At 39.0% G+C, this 21,781-nt stretch overlaps 1 protein-coding gene across 1 annotated transcript in view; it reads left to right on the forward strand.

Moving 5' to 3' along the window:
* TMEFF2 (transmembrane protein with EGF like and two follistatin like domains 2) overlaps positions 1-21,781 on the forward strand; it is a gene marked incomplete at its 5' end in the record, with an annotated part of 226,798 nt that overhangs the window by 115,876 nt on the left and 89,141 nt on the right. Inside the window, one exon of the mRNA XM_082691070.1 lies at positions 13,497-13,593. Within this exon, the coding sequence (XP_082547196.1) occupies positions 13,497-13,593 (97 nt within the window). The remainder of the gene's footprint in view (positions 1-13,496; positions 13,594-21,781) is intronic.

The following is a 21,781-nucleotide window of genomic DNA, read 5'->3' on the forward strand; positions in this document are numbered from 1 at the left end:
ATAGCCTCCTCATGTGGCCTTCGTTCCTGCCCCTCTCAGGCTCTCTTCGATAGTGGGGAAGGTCTTCCAGCAGCAATCACTTCCACTCAACCGTTCATTAGCCAGACTAGTTCCAGGGCTGGGTGACATCTGGGAAATGGTCATCTCGCCTGGTGCCCAAACGTTTTACGGACGACATGTAACTACCACCAAGTCCGTCTTGTATTTCTTCTCAATATTGCCTCCATGGTCCCTCAGAGTCCCCAGCTCAATCTGAGCTGGAAATGGGCTCACACCTGGTGATTACCTGGAACTTCTACAACACGAAGACCCCAAATTCTGCAGCTCCCCCCTCTAGTCCGTGCTTCCTATCACTCCCAAGTCTCTGTTAAGAGTAGATATAAAAACAAACAAGGCATCAGACTTGGCCTTGGAGATCTCACAGGTCTGTTGGGAGAGTCAGGAAAGTAACACTTCTTCTAAAGTGAGGTAAGTCGGAAGAATGTGGTAGGGGCAGACACCATGAGCTTTACCAGCCTGGGGGTAAAGACAAGGGAGGAAAGTGAGGGCATCTTTCCCGAACAGTGTGGCGCTACAGCTGAGTCTTCAAGCTAGAATCAGAACCAGCCAGTGGTTGGTTGAAGCCCACCAGATTCTAGAATTGTTGCTAGAATCCCACCAGACAGTGGAAAGTGCATGTGTAAATTCCAGCCAAGTGACAAGTACAGCTATAGCGTAAGGAGCAGGCCAGGGGCCTAGATATGAAGATGGAGTGGCAGGTTGGTGGGAATTCATAAAAGACTATAATACAGTGGTAAGGACTGGGTTTTCATCCTAAAGGTAATAGGAAACCTTTAAACCAACCAGAGTTGCATAATCAAGATTTGTATTCTTAAATATAATATGTATCATTCAAGTTTGCTTATTGGCCAATATTTCATAGTCATTAGAAATACTTCATTGACTTCTAAACTGAAACTCCAATCTTAGGTTAAATGAACAACAGCAAAGCTCTACAAAAATACGATTTAAAAACAAAATTTTGTTATTAATTCTGTCAATGTAACCCCCAATATCATAATACAAATGGGTTGTCCTTTTAAAATGCTTTCTTGGGGCACCTGGGTGGCTCAGTCATTAAGTGTCTGTCTCTGGCTCAGGTCATGATCTCAGGGTCCTGGGATCAAGCACTGCATCGGGCTCCCTGCTCCGTGGGGGGCCTGCTTCTCCCTCTCCCACGCCCTCTGCTTGTGTTCCCTCTATCGCTGTATCTCTGTTAAATAAGTAAATGAAATCTTTAAAAAATTAAAAAATAAAGATAAATTAAAAATGCTTTCTTCTTGGGTCTGTTCTAATATGTTTTTATTTATTCACAAGGTTAAATCATACCTTTATGTCTGATAATTTTAGCAAACATGTTTTTTAATACTATAATTATTAAAACAAAATTAAACAGAAATAATAAGCTATAGTTCCTATTAAACTTAAAACTTCATGGTTTAGGCAAATAGCAAATTCTCCTAGAACAGAAGATTTTCCCCCAAATCTGCAAAAACAAGGAAACTAATCTAGATTCAATCATCTTACAATGCAGGTGTAAGGTGTTCAAAAATAAAAGGTCCATGAATCTTGATGAAACTAAAAATGAAAGTGGTCTGAGTTTAAAAACCTAGAGTTGAGAAATTGGTCTCATTATGAAATCCTGAATAGAACATTGCTAATTTTAAAAATTTTATCATTTTCCATTTATCTCTGGATATCTTTGGCAATCTAATGGCAATAAAATTTTTTTTCTAAAATCTATGCAATTTTTTTTTAAAAACCTGGTTGTCCTTTCCACAATTATTCATTCTTTCCACTTGGCAGGTTCAGTCTGAGCTAATGGTTCTGTAAGTAGACATATTGATTAGCTTGAAGTCAATTTCTAACCTGTTCCAGCATTTAGCTTTCTTAGACCATTTTGTGGGTTTTGTTTTGTTTTGTGTGTGTTTTTTTTTCCATTTTGTGGAAGTCGTTCATGTCTTATTTCACACCTCAAATTGGATAATTCTGACCTTTCTATCCTTACACTTTCGAGAATATATTTTTTTCTTGTTTTTTTTTTTTTTTGTTGTTGTTGTTGTTGTTGTTTATGTCAACTTGAAATAAAATACGGGAAAGCACTTTTTCTGGGAAGGAATGAAACAAAGGGTGGTGGGATCTGCCTTACCTGGCTGCTTCCGGGGGCCGATGCCAAAGTGGGGCATCACAAGAAAGGTCTTCACGAGCGTTCTGGAGGAGCCAGTGCGCTATGGATTGGGACCGAGAGCTGGAGACAGCTGTAAACTGAAGAGGAAATCCCAAGAGTAACCAGCCTCCACCAGGCAGAGCCTGTGGGCAGAAGGGAAATTGTAGAAATGAAACTCTCAGTCTCTCGGTATAGAGCAATGGGCGTGGGTGAAGACGCATTGCTAGGGAGAGCTCAAAACCAGTGCTATCTCAAACTGATCACAAACACTGAATTCCAGCCCCGACATTTTCCTATTATTTTAGTATCTGTGATACTAAAATGGACCTTAGATAGCAAACTCATCTGGAAAATAGTATGGGCAATTCAGAAAAATTATTGCTTTATTGCCCTAACTACCAACTTTATGAAATACTGTGGCCTCTTAGAATTGGTTTTACTATTACTGCTGCTCTTCTATTCCGTTGGCCCATTTATCTCAATATGTTATATATTTAAATAAGTCTTGATCTTTATAAATTTCATTTTTAAGTCTCATTTGGACTTGGAAGTCAGAACCAGATGGAATATATTTTTCAGACTTTTAGTGAAAACCAAAGCCCATCACGGGCAAGTAGGGGGAAAAAAAAAAACAGATGAAGCACTATTGAATTATTTTCTTCATCAATAAACACAGAAATAAAATATCACTTTAATGCTTTCTTCTAAGATCCAGTGCACTAGAACAAAAAGCCTTGGAGCTCTGGGCTATTTCTAAGCGGATCTGTCAGGGACTGCGCACCCACTTCTCACCTGCACCTTTTGCAATCCTTTTAGTCCTGAATACAAGAAATCAGTAAGGATACTTCAGTGCAGGACTTGCTCTGTAAGCCCCCCCCCCATCAGTCTCATTTCCCTAGTTGGCTAATTTGTTTAGGATTCTTATAAAGCCACTCAGAAGGGACAAAATTCATGTTTGTGACGTCCGGTCTTAGACATCCTTCAAAGAACCTTCTTGCCTGGAATAAGATAATGACATTGCTCACCTTTAACACTTAGTGCTCACACCCGAAGGTGGCAGAGCAAGTTAGAGGGTGCAAAACACTTTCACACGCCCTCCCATTTCTCTTCGCTACAACCTTGGAGCCGAGCGGGCCAGGCTTCTCCGTTTACAAATAAGCAGTCTGGGGGGCGGCGAAGAATCCAGGTCTCTCAGCCCCTGGCCTGAGTTTTGTACACCGTGCAACTGCCTTTAGATGACCTCACGTCACTGTCAATTTTAAATAGTGCGATCAGATTGGCATCTCAAAGAGATACATGGGGATCCACTAAGAGAGGCGAGCTGGCAAGGGCAGAGGTCAGGTAGGTAGAAGTTCTGGCAAGGCCTGAAGCAGGTCCCAACTAGCTCCATGGTGACAGAATGGGAAACTATTTGGGAAATGCACATGGCATGTAAGATGTTCCCAGATTGTGACGCCCCTCTACCAAAACAGACATTAAGAAGGTTCGAGTGAACTCTGTTGCCAAGTTAGTTTTTATGTGACTCAAGGGAAACAATGTCGCAGAATGCCTGTGAGTTTTGGACACCAAACATGGTGATCAAAATACCCACAGAAGTGCAGGTCACTAAAGATGTGTCTTTACACATCACAGATTAGCTCATTGGAAGAGTTACGCACAACACCGGAAAGCAACAAACCTGTATAAGAAAGACTTAGCCTTTGTTCTTCATGTGGCTTCACTCTCCTACAGTATTTTGTGTCTTCTCCTGTCTCACCGCATCTGTCAACTGCTGGCCTTCCTCTTAAGATACAGTCGAGGCGATAAAGACAACCAGAGGAGATCCGATTCCCCTTTCCCTTGCCAGTGTCACCTCCGTACATCAGCACCCACACACCCAGCCACCACTCCTGGAGTGGAAGATGCGTCCTCACCTCTGAGACCAACCACCACGCCTACGTGCGAGTCCATCCCTTCTCGGGAATATCGCGTCCCCAGTTGTCCTCTTTCTCTCCCGCGTGCACTTGTCCTCTCCACTCCACTATTCCTGTCACCATACAGTGATGCCCTAACGCCAGCCTTCCACAAAAGCCCGCTTCTTGACTATCCATCCTTACCTAACGAAGCCTCCTTCTGTGTTGTCCTCATCCGCAGCTCTGGACAAAGCGGTCCCCTGCATTAGCTGTTCCCACTTCCTGACCCTCATCTTCCTCGTCCGTGCTCCTCTCACGGGGATTTGCTATTCACCAACCTCTACAGTAGCTCATTTAGCCCAAACCAGTGTTCACAAGTTACCAATGAAAAATACATTTCTCATCTTTTAGGCATTTAAGAAGAAAAAAATTTTTAAATTTACATGAATTTGCATAAAATGATTAAAATTAATCGTACAGAGAATAATAAAAGTATTTTTGCTTATAATTGTCACATGATTGATACGATAGAGTTTCTTGAAGTCTGGCGTAGTGACTTGCTCCTGTGAATTCTGACATGCGTGATATCCATCTAAATAGGCATGTTTCCTTTTTTCTTTTCTTCTTTTCTTCGTCCCGTCCTTCCTTCTCTCATTTCTTCTTTCTTCATTTTGTTTATCTGTTGCTTCTTTTTTTCTAATCAGTTGAGTATCTTTGGTTCTAGCTCAGATAGGACTGAACGAAGTCAGTCAGGCTTCAGCGATGGCTAGACAATTGTGCCTCAACAGAGTAGCATCATACTAAACTCTAAAATTATTTTTAGTTGTGTAGAAGATAAATTATGTGCGATTTCTGAAAAAGCTTTGTCAGGCTCTACCAAACTAGTTTAAACAGTGAAAAATTAAATTTTTTTAATGATCTCTTCTTTTGAGTGTTTAATATAAAATTACATGGGCTCCGTCATGAACTTGGCTCTTAGATTTTAAGGGTGGGTTTTAGAATTTTAAATTATTATATGTAAGCATAATTTCAGCCTTCCTTTAGTTTTTGGCATTTAAATCATTTAAAAATTAAAAATGATCAGTGGAATTCTACCTCTTTTAATTAAAATGAAGCAAAGAGAATGGATTTCGTCCCTAAAAATCTGAACATATCTTACCGCATTGTGGCACTGATATATACACATGATTAATCTGTGTTAGTTTTATAAACAGAGACCAAAATGCTACTTCTCTTGCTTTAACACTTCAATAATATGATGTAACGGTGTAATTATTATTCATATAACAATATCCTCACATTATAATATGAATGAAAGGGAAATATTTCTTATTCTCATTTTCCTTTAAAGCCCTATTGGGGTTTCTAGGGAAATGTTGGAAAATGTAAAAGGGAACATGACTTCGGCTCAAAAATCACCGCTTAGAATTGCCTGAGCCTCTAGGAACTGTCAGTAACTCCCATCATTTAAATTCAGCTTACATGTGGGAAAGGCACTTGAGAGGTAAAACTGGCATACGAAAGGCAAAATCGACAAGTTGTACCAATTAGAGACTAGAATGGAGAGTTTTGATTTAAAAATTTATTTCTACTGTTTAAGTGGAATGTGTCCTTCAATTTTATAAACCCAAAATTCAGCTTTTCTGTGATAATGAAATAATAAATTATGGAAGTTATTCAAAACGAAAAAATGCTATTTATATTTTAAAATACTGCTGTTTATAATTTGGTAATCAAGGTAATTTTAGTTACAGCAGATGTGTTGAATGTTATCACTGGTGGTAAGTCTTTTTTCTATTTTAACAAAGTGGAAGAAATTAAGTCTGCCAAGAATTATTTTGTCATCTTACCTACTTAGGGAAAGAAAACTGAATACTAAATTGAAATTAACTATAAAATTGGGAAAAATGTATTCTAGATTTTGAAAAAAATCAGATTAAGGTCTGTATAAAAATGTATAATTTTTTTTTCAGTTTTAGAGTAATTTAAATAAGTTTAGAACCAATATATATGGGTCGTATTTAAGCTTAGAAGTCTCATTCTCTTTGTTGATACAACCTGATGTTTTAGGGATGCTTGTTTTATTTCAGATGATGCCCAAGGAGGTTTCTATTCATACATGTTTATACTGTGTTTAGTGTTTATACCATGCTTAATTTAAGTGGGATACCTTATATATCTGTCAAAGAGATACTAGAGAGCTAATGCTGAAGAAAATGGAAAACACGTATAGACTGGACACATCCTGCTATATTATGAAAAAATGAAAATACAAAAAAGAAAAATACCTTAACAATTGCAGAATATATGTTGGTATAGAAAATAAATAGCAAAAAATTTGAAGGCAGATTTGGAGAAAATTAAAAGTAGATCTAGGGTTGTGTAGATGGGTAATGCAACCAAAATCTGAGGTATGGAAAATTATGTCAAAATACATTTCCTTAGAATTTATTAATAGCATTAACTGGCATCTTACTCATCTTTCACTAGGTAAAGCTATAGCTGGAAATGACTTGAAAATCTCAGAGGCTGATAGCATCAAGGGCATAATTCTTGCTCTCGTGGCTTTCTCTCAACTGTGGCTCTGCTCTAAATATCACTTCATTCTGGGATCAGTTAAAGGAACCACTCCTATTCTGGAATATGTCTTTTTTTAATGCAAAGGGAAAGAGCAAGAAAGTAGAAATCCACATGATGGCTTTTATATAGCTTCTCATTTCCATTCACATTTCAATGGCAAAAGCAAGTCGTAAGACCAACTGTGGTATCATGGAATTCAATGGAAATATGGCTATGGAAAGGAACATATGGTCCTTTTATCGAAAAGGGTAGAAAAACAATGGGAAAGAAATAAAATGATCTACTATAAGTTTCATATGCCAATAGAGCAAACACACATCAGAAGTCAATCACTTAACAATGACAGGCATAAGTCTTCATTAGTACTGAAATATCTGGTTTTTGCCTTGGAAACTAACAAAAATGAGTAAGGCAGCTCAGTAAAGTAAAATTAATTTTAAAAAGGAATGCAAATTTTACATCATGGGATACATGGCAATAAAAATGCAAGGTGTGAACTATAGTAATTAGAACTATATTGTCATAAGGTTCTTGAATTGTTTGTAAAGCAATAAAATAAAGATGCACATTTTAATTCTTAAAAAAACACCAAAATAAACCCCCCAAAAATTAAGAGATAAGATAAAATGAATAAAATAGAATATTTTACTCTCTTAAATGAAACAAAAAGAAAAGAGAACAGAGAAACCCAAAAGGATTGGCCAAACATGAATCAAGCAGGATGATAGACTTAGAACCAAACACATCAAGAAATGCATTAGAATGAATGAACTAAGCACCCTGATTAAATGTAGACATATTCAGACTGAATAGAAAAAATCAAGATCCATCTCTGTGTTGTTTTTCAAGAAACGCCCTTTAAACATGTTGAACAAATGTGTTGGGTATAGAAACAATAAGCAAACAGAAGCTGGTATGGCTGTGTAAATATCAGAACAAAGTTGACTTCAAGATGAACAGTGTTACCAGAGATTAAAAGGGTCATTTCATAATGATAAAACGGTCACTTCTTTAAGAAGACATAAGACTAATGTTTATATACTTAATATCAATGCTTCTAAATACAGGACCGAACCAAAGAACAAAGCAAAGGAGAACCAGAAACAATTTTACAATCATTGAGATTTTAAAAACTCCTTTATCAGGAAAAGATAGAATAATTAAACAAAAGCTCATCACAATTATGGATGATTTGAACAATACTAACCATCAACTTAAGCTCATTAACATTTATAGAAACTTACTCCTCAAAAGAGGTTACAACTTCTAAGATGTATATGGAATATTAAAAAATATAGACCAGGTTCTAGCCATAAAACAAGTTACAATAAATTTCAAAGGGTTTAAATTAAACAGAATATGTGGTTTTAAATTAAACAGAATATGTTCTTTATTCAGGATTGAATTATTAAACATGGAAAAAATAATATAACTTGAAAAACTCTCAAATAGTTGGAAGTTAAAAACCTACTTACAGAATAATCCATGGGGGGCCCCTGGGTGGCTCAGTGGGTTAAAGCCTCTGCGTTCGGCTCAGGTCATGATCCCAGGGTTCCAGGATCAAGCCCCACATCGGGCTCTCTGCTCAGCGGGGAGCTTGCTTCCTTCTCTCTCTCTGCCTGCCTCTTTGCCTACTTGTGATCTCTATTTGTCAAATAAATAAAATCTAAAAAAAAAAATAATAATCCATGGGTCAGAGAAAAAAACTCAAAAGATATTACAATATGTATTTTGAACATAAATACATGTAAACAATATATCCATATTCGTGGGCTACAGCTAAAACAGTCTTCAGAAGGAAATTTATAGATTTAAATGACTGTTTTAGGAAATAAGAAAAGTATAAAATCAAGCTTCCATTTTTGAAAAACTAGAAAAATAATAAATTAAACCCCAAGTATATGGCACAAAGGAAATTATAAATGTAAGAGCAGGAATTGGTAAAATAGAAAATTTAAATAGCCTTGTATAAAGGAATCAAATAATAATACTATCATACCCATACACGTTCATAAAACAGAGGAGGTGAAAACACTTCCAGCTCATATCATGAGATAGTTTTAAGCCTGATAGTAAGACCAAACAGGGATGATATAAGGAAAAAATTAGAGCCAGTAGATCTTACAAACATAGATTTTTAAAAATTGAACAAATATTGTCAAATGAGATCCAGCATTACATAAAAGGATTATATACCATGATTAAGTTGGACTTACCACGAGAATGGGAGACTGGCTTACCATAAGAAAATCAGTCAACATACTTCACTACAGTCATAGGTCATGAAAGAAAACTTACATCCTTAGGGGAAAAACAGACAGAAGCTCAACCTCTACTTCACGTCATCAGACAGTTTTCACATCTGACAGAAATTGATACCCAAAATATATTAAAAATTCCTGAAACTTGAGAATAAAAAGAGAAACAAGAATAATTTTTACCTTGAAACCCAGTTATACCACTGCTAGATATTTGTCCAAAAGATATAAAAACTAATATGCACAAAAAGTCTTTCACAGGAATACTTATGGCAGCTTTACTAATAAATACACAGTTATTGTTTCCAGCTAGTAACTAAAAGCCACCCTCTTTCAACAAGAAAATGGATAAATAAGCTGATATATTCATTCCTTTCAATGCCAAGGAGTATAGAGAAACTCCTGATCCACGTAATCACCTGAATTAATCTCAGAAGCTCTGATGCTGAGTGAAGAAGGTGGGCACCATCATGAAATATTGTGGAGTCCACTGATGTGATATTCTGAAATAGTTCAAACAAATCTGGGGTGAAGTCAGATCACTGATCGGTCTGTACATCGAGACTGAGCAGCGGTAGGATACAAAGGAATCTCCTGGGAAGGTAGCCTTGTTCCTTGTCTTGATAGGCATCCTTCAGAACAGATTGAAAGATACACTTAACACCTAAACATTTCAATGAATATGAATCCTAAATGGCATTGAATAACTGAACACTGTATTTCACTGTGTTTTCACAAACATCATAACATGGGTTAGGATATTAGAAGAGGCCCAGGAGGCACTCTAGTGTCAGGAAGAGAATGGGGTCCCCTGGCACATCTGGTGTGAAGACCTATAGAAAGGGCCAGAACCAGGTGGTGATAAAGGAAGTTGGGTAACCTCCAGATAAAACCACTGGGGCAAGGGAAGTTGAGAGAGAAGTAATTTGATTACCTCTTAATAATCCCCCAATCCAGAGTTTTAAAGGATGAAATCAGTTCTAACTAAGGGCAGCACATTTGATAAAACACGCTTTCAGGAGCTCTGCCTCCTTTACCCCTCAAATTTCCCTCGGTTACTTGCTAAAATTTAAGTTTCTATAGAATAACGGGAAATAATTTTTTTTTTTTTAGATTTTGTTTATTTATTTATTTGACAGATAGAGACCACAAGCAGGCAGATAGGCAGAGAAAGAGAGAGAGAGGAGGAGGAAGCAGGCTCCCCGCTGAGCAGAGAGCCAGATGCGGGGCTCGATTCCAGGACCCTGGGATCATGACCTGAGCTGAAGGCAGAGGCTTTAACCCACTGAGCCACCCAGGTGCCCCGGGAAATAATTATTTTACTTCCCAAAATAAAAGGATTAAAATATAAATGCATAGTTGAAATAATACTTTAGGATACATGAATTTTATGCCTGCATAATCAGTGGATGAACACAAATGATTAAGAACTGACCCTTCTCATTTCTGATAACATAGAAAGAACAAGAAGAAGAAACAGTCCAACTCAATAATCATTTACTGAGCATCTACCGTGTGCTAAATCAGTCGTTTTCAAGCTTTTATGACTGTGACCTTTAGTAAGAAATGAAATTTATATTGCAGCTCTGTGTAGCTGTACATATGGGTAACTAAAACAGTGTTATAAAATAAAACCTATACTTGCTCAATGAGATGCACTCCGTGTTTTCTCTTCTAGTATATTCTGTTTCATGTTTACAAAAACTCTAGTAAGTGACCCACTAACTCCATTTCATTACCCACTAATAAATTGTGAATTGTGGTTTGAAAAAAATGGTGGTTTGAAAAAAATGGTGCTATCCTTGCTACCCAGAATGTGGTCTGTGGACCTGCAGCGACAGTAGGTGGGGGCTTATGAGAAGAGCATAACCTCAGGCCACACCTCACACCTGCTGAATCAGAATCTGCATTTAGGGGCACCTGGGTGGCTCAGTGGGTTAAAGCCTCTGCCTTTGGCTCAGGTCATGATCCCAGGATCCTGGGATCAAGCCCTGCATCGGGCTCTTTGCTCAGCAGGGGAGCCTGCTTCCTCCTCTCTCTGCCTGCCTTTCTGCCTACTTGTGATCTCTGTCTGTCAAATAAATAAATAAATCTTTAAAAAAAAAAATCTGCATTTTAATCAGACCTCCAGGTGCTCCCTGTGCACGGTAACCTGTGCCAAACAATGCGTGGAGAGAATGTTTGGGACAGGTCCTTCTTGGTATCATTTAGGCTGAGGATGGTCCTTCTTTTAGAACATACATATCCAAACACCAGGTTACAATTCAGTATCTCCAAGGATATCCCAGGGCCGCTACGCTAAAAACTATAAGTAAATGAACAAACCAAATTTACCAGAGCTCCTGAGCCCCATTAAGAATCACTGGTCAATTTGGTTAAGTGAAAACTACGCACGGATTTATTACAAAGGTGCAAGCCCATGCCTCAGGTAACATGGAAAGATTTTACTTTGGTTTTCATTGTGGATGATGTCATAAAAAATCACCTTATTCCCGGAATATTTATTGATGGAGGCATTGCTTCGACGACTTCTGAATTTGCCGCTTCATCCGCATGGGAGAGTTTGCAAACATCTTGATTCTACCGACAACCGTCCGTTCATTGAAACGTGATATGACTTCCAGGAGAAATATTAGTTGAGCTGAGTTTGCACAACTCATTCCCTAGGGTTACTTCCAGTAGGTCCCTAACCAAGGACCTCTCCTGCAAAAGAAAATGGGGTCGCCCCTCAGCGACTATAACTGCTCATTAAGGACCTTCCAGTTGCGTTAGTATGTTTCCTGAGTGGTGGGAAGTTTCAGTCTGGAAGCTGCTAATCTTGCTAACACTAAAAGCCTCTCCCATTAGCAGCTTCTGAGTTGCATTAATAATAAGAAAGTAATAAAGAGACCGCAGCTGTTGAGTCCCTCCTGAGGAGAGGCAGCAGCTCCCTTCTTAGCCCCATGGTCCACTCTAATGGGCCTGCCTGTATTAAAGGAACAGCGTGGATGATAAGTGCAGTCCATTCTATCAAAGTCGGAAGTTCCTTCATTCTGGGGAGGAAGACCTTTTCTGAAGGTTCCCAAATTTAAAACTATACAGTCCATACTTTTGCAATTGAAGTTGATCTGTTTAATTCATAACTTTTTTGACATACAAAAGCAAACCATCAAGTACAGGAGGGAAAAATGTTGCTTTATAAAAAATAAATATTTCTACTCTGGGAAAACTAAAACAGAGAACTTCCTTAGATGTCTTCCTGTTTTGTTGTTTTTTCATTTTGTTTTGTTTTTGTTTTTGTAAATTAAATCACTTACCCGGCACAGAAGTGATTTAAAGAAAATCAAGGAATAAAGACCTCTGCTTTTGTAAATATTAAAAGCTCTCTTGCTAATAGACAAAGAAAAAATGAGGAAAATATGTTAAAACAAAATAAGTTGGATTGGATTTGTTCGTTTCAGGGTGCATGTTAATGTATGTGTCTTTGTTAAAGATGTTATCTGATTAGGACCCATTAAGATTGGAGCTGATGCTATACTTAACAGCTTCTGGTCTTTTTCTATTGAAAATACCTAACCTTTAACAGAAATACATTTTTTAAAAGATTCTCTTGGTTTAAACATCCGTTTTGAAGTATATTATATGTCCACAGAATATAATTATTTATTATAGTAGTTAGGTTGTTGCAATTTTTCATTTATAACCAAAACTATTTCTCCTTTCAACTACATATTTTTTAATTGGGTTAATAGTAATGCTCAAATTTTCATTCTTTGGAGTCAACAAAATATTTGAGTCCAACTTACACTATTGTGTCCTGATCTTGAAAAGTTACTTTTATAATTAAGTTATATATTGCACATTTCTATGTTTGTAATTTATAGGAGAAAAAGGATCAATATCAAAATATAATCATCAGTGAGAATATATATTTTTTAAATGAAATATATCTTTATCACCCTCCTAGAGGAAATCACTATAATGGGCTGTGTACAATATTTATACAAAATTCAAGAAATTACTGTGTAAACCAACTGGAAGCAGTTTGCTAAAAACTTATAATCCATATATTTTCCTTGTAAGTATGAAACATCTTGAGGAAAAAAGAAGACATATCTAATGTCGAGGCTGTCTATCTAAATATTTTTAATTATGTATAAAAACCTTTGAATGAAAAAAAATCTGTAATTTAGGAAAGAGAAGAAGCTAAGTATTCCTTATAAAATAAACACTAGATATTTCCTCTAGGCAAGTAACAATCTAAATCCCTTTTAATCAATAACTCTTTCACATGGTCTACTTACTAGCCAAGCTTTTTCGATGAATCCCGTAAACCCTCTTGTTTGTTGTTTCCCTTTGCTTGTTAAAAGCTGACGTGTTTACTACAAACCGACGGGTGGCGTATTATTGCTAGTGTTTTCCTCAAATTCAGGCAAGAAAGGAGGTAAGTAGGGCATTCGTTGAAGCCCCACAGAACAAGCAGGCCTGTTGGAAAAGTAGCAGCTTTGCTACAACAGTCTTGGAGTGTTGTATTAAACCACTTATCCGAATCCGTGTTGTTCACTTTCTCTCGTTCTCCAGTTCACGAAGGCTCAGGAGAAACGAGTCAGAAGGAGACGTCAACCTGTGATATTTGCCAGTTTGGTGCAGAATGTGATGAAGACGCCGAGGACGTCTGGTAACGTGTTCTCTCCGTTCTTTCCACAAATTCTAACAGTTAGTCCTTTCTTTTGACTCCATCAACCACTTCCTAACAGACATTTTCAGCGTCGTCTTCTTGTCCAGTTCCGAAGGGGGAAACGAGGCTTGTCATGACAGCAAGTAATTTCTGAAACTGAATTAAGAGCTGGACGAGCCAGGCAGCTGCCAAGAGCTCTCCTTGAAAAGATACATTTCAGATACCGCTAAGACGCCCCAGTACTATGAATGTGAAGACATGGAAAGAGAGACCATGTTTATCAGAACATCCCTCAAGAACCGCGGTTGATAAACAACGGGTAGTTGTTAATCTGCTCTCTCATAGGGCAGACCTGGGTAGCTGCGGAGACTGTATTTAAGGGTACGTGCGTACACACACCCATAGCTGAGTCAGGAAGGCGGTAAAGCCAAGAATGACTTCTGGGCTTCTCTCGGGATCAGCTTCTCTCTTCATCTGAGCAACACTCAGCTTCTTCTGAAAAGATATGCTGAACAAATAACAATGAATGAAATTCACTAATTTGCATGAGTCCCAACATGTGAGTCCTCTAGGGCATCCACGTGTATTGGTCCTGCCCTGATCATACCCAAAAGGAGCAACCCCAAGTTCAGAGTGAGTTGTTCATGGCATGATAGTGGAAAGAGTGTGTTGGTCCTGCCCTGATCATACCCAAAGGGTCCATCTGTGTACTTTTTCTTCTTAGTTACCTTCAAAATTACCCTAGGGGTAGATTCCACCATTATTTCCCTTTGCAAAGAGGAAACTGAGTTTTGAGGTGTTGACGTGAAGGGCTGGAGTGAAGCTATGAGGAGAAAGTAACTGGAAGGGGTCAAATCAGCAATTCAACCGAAGATGTAATCAGAATTGTATTTCTCCTGCCGTGTCTGGAACAATAAGACAGCCAGACCGCGGGCAGCTTACATACAGCGACTCAAGACCTACAAGGTTAGAGCCAGTGACAGGGTGGACGCCTGCATCAGGCAGTGGGAAGATGTCCAAGCAGGCAGTGTCCCTGCTGGTATTCTAGCAAAAGTTCCGATCTATGGTCTGAGGGCGGGTGGAATGAGGAGATACGGAAAAGGCTGGTGGCATCAGAAAGATTCAACAGTAGGTCGTAAGTCCCAGTCTTCAGAGAAAGAAACTCACTACAAAGGGAACAAGGAGAAGGCAAAGCTGAACTCCAATGATCAGGGAACTCATTATCAATCAGGAAAACAGCGGCAGATACAGACAAGACTAGATAGAAACCCACTGGCGGAAACTGGAGTAGAAAGCCAAGCTTGGTTACAAGGGGCTGGGACAAGTGTCTACATCGCAGAAATAAATTACAAGGTCAGAATGAAACCAGCAGCAAGGCTGACTGGATGCTGAATCAGTTAGCTTCTGGCTAGGACATCTTGTACGCCCCCAGCCTGGAGACAAGATTAGTTCCAAAATGCGGAATAAAGCTGAACCTCCAGATGGGGGTAAGTGGCTATAGCTGTGAAGATTAGAGGGATGAAGGGGGCAGGGAGCCAAGAAGATCATTATACTTCCCAGGCAAGAATGAAAAGTTGTTAGCATTTAAATAAAATGTACTGAAAATGTCCGATGTAAGCAAGAAGGAGTGGTGCTGAACACGGCAGTGTATTGATTTTCATTTACATAAATACCTGTGTATGTTAACACGCTGCGTTAGTTATGACCGTGAAGGGCAGACGGGGACAGCTGAAGGACACAGGAATAAAGCGATAAATGAAATTAAATAGGCATGGAGCGGAAGAGACTCTAAAGTGCGATAGGAAGCAGTTGGGGAGTGATCTGACTCCAGGACTAGTCAACCGGAGCAGGGGAGCCTTGACGTGTTGCTGGTTTGGGAGGAAACCATCATCAGGTACTCCTCTCCCAGACGTGACACCCCGCGCATGCCATGTGCCGACAAAGAGGACAACTCAGTCTTCAATTTTATTTTTTTCCCTTGATACTGACTAACTCACAGTTTTACGCATACAAATCTCCCCAGTCTTGTCTCACGAATCAATAACAAGACAAGGAATGCTCCTATTATGTTACTGTTGTATCTGCAATATTGGAACAAACATGAAAAATTAACTCCTGATCTTTCTTTAACCCTGGACAAAGAAATTAATATTTTATATTTCAGTACAAAAATTAAGTCTAGTTTTTCAAAAATGCTTATGTACTTTCTAGATGAAGTTACATCTTTGTTAGAATTAAAAAACCAGCTGATCGATACAGTCATAATCAGCTGATCTTCTTTTCGTAGCCTGATGAGTTTTTGAGTGATACAGTCACACTGGCCATGGAAAAGATAGGTGGATACATGATAGATTAGGTAGCTGGATGAAAATGGATGAAAGGGAGAAAGAATAATGATTAGAGGATGCCACTGATAAACGTGATCTTAAACACCTTGCGTTTGAATACCTTTGAGAGAACAGATGGTTTAGAAGCTGGTAGAAGCCCCTCACTTAAAGTCTCTGATTTCATTTCAAGGTTCTTCCCTTGCCTTTTTCTCTTATGGAGAGCATCAGGGTTATAGAAATCAGATCATCAGGTTTTCTCAATACCGAAGAAACACCATGGTTTCAGAAAATTCTTCAGTTACGGCTGTTGACCTAAGTGTGGGAAAGAATTAAGCTTCCAAACGAAAGAAAGAACAGTCCACGTGGGAGGTGGCTCACAAGGCAGATACATGCACCCTCGTGTGGAGGCTTCCCTTTACTTGGGACGGGTGTCCGGCAAGCGGGAGAGAGATGTGACAGCTTCTTTATAGGGAAGGGTTCAGAGGGAAGGGAAGAAGGACTTAAAAGATTGCGTCTCTTGATATCTAGACCAAAAAAATTCAAAACTAATATGTTTATACATCAAAGAGACTCTCAAATATATCCTGCCAAATATAATTTATAAGGGAAAAGAATGGCTTATACATAAGTCAAACATAATAAAGCTGACTCATTGCAGAGTCATAAAGCCCCATCTGATAGCACAGGGAATACCAACTCAACAAATACTTCTGATACTTGGTTAGTTTTAGAAACAGCTCTTGATTCCCTTAATTATCTTACCTGATAAATTATTTCAGTGAGTCCAAAGTAGGTCAATGGTAACTCTCTTTGCACTGGGAGCTACTCCTAAGAAGTAATTAGCCTAGAACTTTCTGTTGGTCCTGTCAGTCAGAAATAGTTCAGAGCCCCAGGGTTGATACTTGATTTAATATAAGAAAAAAGCAAGCTGATAGCTGGGTGTGATCCCAGGAATGGCTGGGTAGGAAATCGGCTGCACGCCTGACATTTCCGGGGTGTCGGGATAGATCAAGGAAGGGCGCACAAGTGTAAAAGGAGATGTGGCTCGTGAGAAATGATATAAAGGGACCATTTAAATTATGTGTATTTGCTTCACATGGGAGCTTGATAGCTCCTATTCCCACTGTAACGTTGCTTTTGTATCATTCTCTACATGCTCCTCAGGCTCCATTAGCAAAATCGTATTGGCTAAAATGCTATTAATTCCTCAGTAGCTGTTCATTTTCTCTCTGAAAGCATTAATCACATTTTCCAGTTTCACGGCAGCACATCCTTGAGTTAGGCTGCAACAGAAAGAAAGGGCAAAAAAACACAAAGTAGCTGCAGTAAAATGAGTTCAGAAAAACTGAATGCGCATCCATGTTTTTCTTTATTTCACGGACGTTCCGTCACTGAGACCGGGTGTGGGCTTTGGCACCCCTTTTGTGAGCCGTACAAAGACGGTTTAGTTTGAAGCCTTTAACATCTTGCGTCTTTGATCTGAGAAGCCTCCTTGTCACTAGGAAGACTGTGGCTGGCATCGTTCCCACTCTTAATGCATTTTGGACTGCGGAGAATCATGAATATTTGAAGCAGGACAATGGCCGTGGTGATCGCCGGCGCTAGACTCCACCATACATTGAAGCAAATTAGGCATCAGGTCCTGCTGACTTTAGAGCTTTTGGATTATGAGCTTGATAGGGAAAATTAAGACACCTCTGAGGGGAACACAGAAAATGATTTCTTTTAAAACTACTACCAGTTAACAATTGAACAAAAGGACTGTGTTGCATTTGGAAACTTTCCAGTTGTTTTCCACTAAGTAAAAAGAAGATTGGTTAGGACCGTATATGGGATCTCTGCAGAAGGGGACGCTAGTTAGTCACAAAATCTTAATGATCCCAGAGTCCATTCAGTCCTCCCTGAGGGTAAATGCCTTTCGTGGAAATCCTTCGCTCTCTCGCCCCAGAACTATGAATGTGCTTTTACTTAATTAGGACTGACTTCTAACAGGTGTTTACTGATGGAGAGAATAAAAACACTCACACAATGAGAAACATAGGTCTGTTCTTGAAAATCCAAGGTTTTTGTTGTTTGTAAAGACGGCTTCATGAGAAAACCCTTTTGATTTCGAGATTCCTAGAGTTAGGAGTTTGACTCCCTCAAACTGCCTCTTCTCCGCCATGATCATAGTGCGGTCACCTCTGAAAACTGCCATGGCATTTTCTTGTTGTAGAGCTGGGTGGAGAACTGAAGAATAAAAACAAATCTTTTCTTTAATTTTAATTTTTATTATTTTTTAAAGATTTTATTTATTTATTTGCCAGAGAGAGAGAGAGAGAGAGAGAGCACGCAAGCAGGGGGAGAGGCAGGCAGAAGGGGAGGAGCAGGGAACCCTACATGGGGCTCAATCCCAGCACCCTGGTATCGTGACCTGAGCCAAAGCAGATGTTTCCTAAGTGAGCCACCCAGGCACCCCTTTGAATTTTTTTAAGATTGTGTTCATTTCTAAGACAAACCTCCCTTCTCTTTCATGCCTCCATTTGCCCAGAAAATTTTTCCAGACGTGGAAATATGCAGCTCTGGATTTGGGGTAACACATATAATTCCATTCCCACCATTTCAAGGGAAAATGCTGATATTTTTAGCTAATCCATAACCAACTGTAAAAGTTTTATTTTGTTTCCTTCTTTTATGTATTCCTCTACTTATCCTACTGAATCAAGGGGAAAAAAATCTTGTATTTTTTTAAATTCCACACAATGAAATAAGATTCAGAATGCAATTAGAGTGAAGACTAGCATTTGGTACCTCGTCTCTACGAAGATCTGTGTAGACACACACCTTATCCGTGACCCAGACTTCCTTCTGTAGTGGCCGCCAGTACGTAAACAAAGCCACAAACAGAATCTGAGCACTTTAAGGGTCACTTGGAAAGACAAATGAAAAACGGTGCATCTCAAATGCACAAAAATCAGTCTCAAGAAACAAACGACAAGTAAACAACTCACCCTCCAAAAATGGAACATTACATGAAAGCAACACTTAAAAAATAAAATTGAAATTTGAAAACAAACCATGGTCTTTAAAACAAAGGCTTACTCAGGTCTTCTGTGATGTTGGGTTCCTTGGAAAGGGATTGGGTTATCACTTAAATTCTGAAGCTTTTTGGATTTTTCTCAGTCGCTATATCACAACTGTGCTATCACACAGGGATTAACGAAACTTAATTAGGGTGTGACAGATAACCGTAGTCTGGGGAGGACTGCTCAGAAACACAGTACGACAGTAACGCAGTCTCAAGCTCACGTATGTTGTACATGTTTTTATACTTTTTATTTAGCTCTTGCAATATAAATCATGGAACTTACATTTTATATAAAAATAATGAAATACTGTGAAGACAGAACAAAGGAAACAAAATCCCCAAGTACATATTGTGTTTCTACCGCTAACTTAACAGTTTCTGTTACTTGTTTCTCTTTGGACTTGTTGTTTGAATCTCCTAACGGGGTGTTGCCTGACTTCTGGAGCTCGCTCACCAAATGCTCACTCTCAACTCCCTCTTGACTTTTTTTTCTTTTTTTTAAGATTTTACCTATTTATTTGAGAAAGTGAGAACAAGCAGGGGGGGAAGGGGCAAAGGGAGAGAGAGAGAAGCAGACTCCCAGCTGAGCAGGGAGACCCGACGCAGGACTCGATCCCAGTACCCGGCGGTCGTAACCTGAGCCGAAGGCAGACACTTAACCACGAGCCCCCCCAAGCATCCTCTGAGGCTGAGTTTCAAGTGTGCTCTACGGGTCAAAGATTCCGGTTCCCGCACCCCAGTGTAACACCCCAGTCTCAGAAATAAAACCACGAGTGTCCTAGTTCTCAAAACAACCGAACCTTCAAAAGCGTGTTTCTCATGTTGCAGGCACTGCTGGAGTGTTTCCATTCGTGGGGCTCTTTAATCCTCCTCATAATCTTGTGAAGGTAGATGCATGAATAATTCCCATCTCACAAGAAGAGAAACTGAGGCACGGTAGTGAAGCGAAGTGGTCTGCCCGAAACCCAACAGAGGTGGAGGTGCCGAGATTAGAACCGCATCAGACTGACTCCGCACACCGCCCCTCACTGTCTTCTCAGATATTTAGTGACATAAAGTGTATGTAGCACACACACACATACTGAATTTCACATTTTTTTTTCTTGAAATAGAATATGAAAACCAAGACTTAAGTGATGAAACCATATTTGTACGACGGCTTCAGTGTATTTTCTTTTTCACTAGGTTTATCTACTTTATTTCCTTGGAAGCTGTGTGCTTTTCCTTTTGGGGTTGGTTTTGTTGTTGTTGTTGTTGTTTTCATGGAAGCATTGAATTCTCTGTGGAGATCATCCTTATCCAACTAGATGAGGTTATTAGGCATTAGATGGCTAAGAACAGACCTATTGTCACCAAACCCTGGTTATTTTGAGCTGCTTCAACCTCAGGTAGCTGCTGTTGAAATGACAGCAGCAAGCCTGGTGATGGACCAGGGGAACATTATTTCTACAGTAACCACCAATACGTTTCAGATCTGTTCTTTCCAGACAGGAGGCATGTCACACAACTGTTAGAGAAGAGCCCCTCACAGCCCTCCCTCCCCTAGTGCTGGTGCGCCACCGTCCGCATCATTCCAAAGGGCAGAGAGCGCAGAGCAGTGCCGCGGAGCAAGCGCCTGCCCAGTAAGCCATCTGCCCAGTAGAGTTGTCCTTGGTATCTCTGAGAATAGCTGATGGGTACATGCCCCTTTCTAAGTAGCAAAAGAGAGTTTCTTACAAATGCATGTTCTTACTGTAAGAATAGAAACTGTGATATGCAGAGAAAGAGGGAAAAATCACTAAATTAAAGGGCAACTAAAATGGCCCATATGCCAGTGGGTTTTTTTCCCTGTCCTAGTGTCACTGACCCACTCTGTCTTTCTATTTGGCACTTAAACATATCATGTCAAGCCTTTTATTTCTCAGTCTAATGTATCTTCTTGAAGGTAACATTAAAATGGATTTTTTTTCTAATTATAAAAGTGGTACACAAAGAATTTGAAAAAAAAAATAACTAGAAATAGAAAAGCTCCCTCAGGATACCATCCCATCATCCCAGCATTCCGAGACAACCACTGTAAAAGGTGTACCCCCCATCTGTGTTTATGTGTGTGTGCATACACGTGTCTGTATATGTTCTTGATGAAAATCAAATCATGTTTTACTCATCAACAGAGCCTCCCTCCTAAAAATTTTACTTAACATTAAGGCTGAGTTTGGAGATTGTGCGGAATGCTAATCAAATCAATGAAAAATATATTCAGATTTGAACATGATTTGTGTGGCCCATATTCTAATTATCCTTTCAAAATTTATGCACTTCTCAAGACATAGAATTGAGAGTACTGTCCTAACATTTTTGATATAAAATATTTACCAAAACCTCAATCCCTCCTAAGTCTACATTAGACATTTTTCTTGGTTAACTCCAAGAAACTGGATAGTATGTGTATGGAGAACATTTCATTGTCTGCATCCAGAGCATTCATAATAAATAGCTTTCTGAGGTATAAGCATTATTTACAGAGAAACTGTCCTCCCAAAGGTGTTTTAAATTGGGTCAAAACTGTTGCTAGTCTTCAGTGGTTTACTTCCAAATAGTAATATATTGTATGTGTTGCTTCATCTAAACAACAAATCAGCTAGCCATCCTTGGCAGCCGACATCGGTCTGTTCCAGACATATTCCCCTAGAAACAGGATGTGTTCTATCTAACAGTGATTGAACAAACTGTAAAATTACATGCAACACTCAATTAAATAATCAATATTATTGAAAATCTAAATGCTTATTTTAGTAAGAAAAAGAAAGAGAGA

Source organism: Mustela nivalis, assembly GCF_964662115.1.
Source record: "Mustela nivalis genome assembly, chromosome: 11".
Classification (NCBI taxonomy): Eukaryota; Metazoa; Chordata; class Mammalia; order Carnivora; family Mustelidae; genus Mustela; species Mustela nivalis.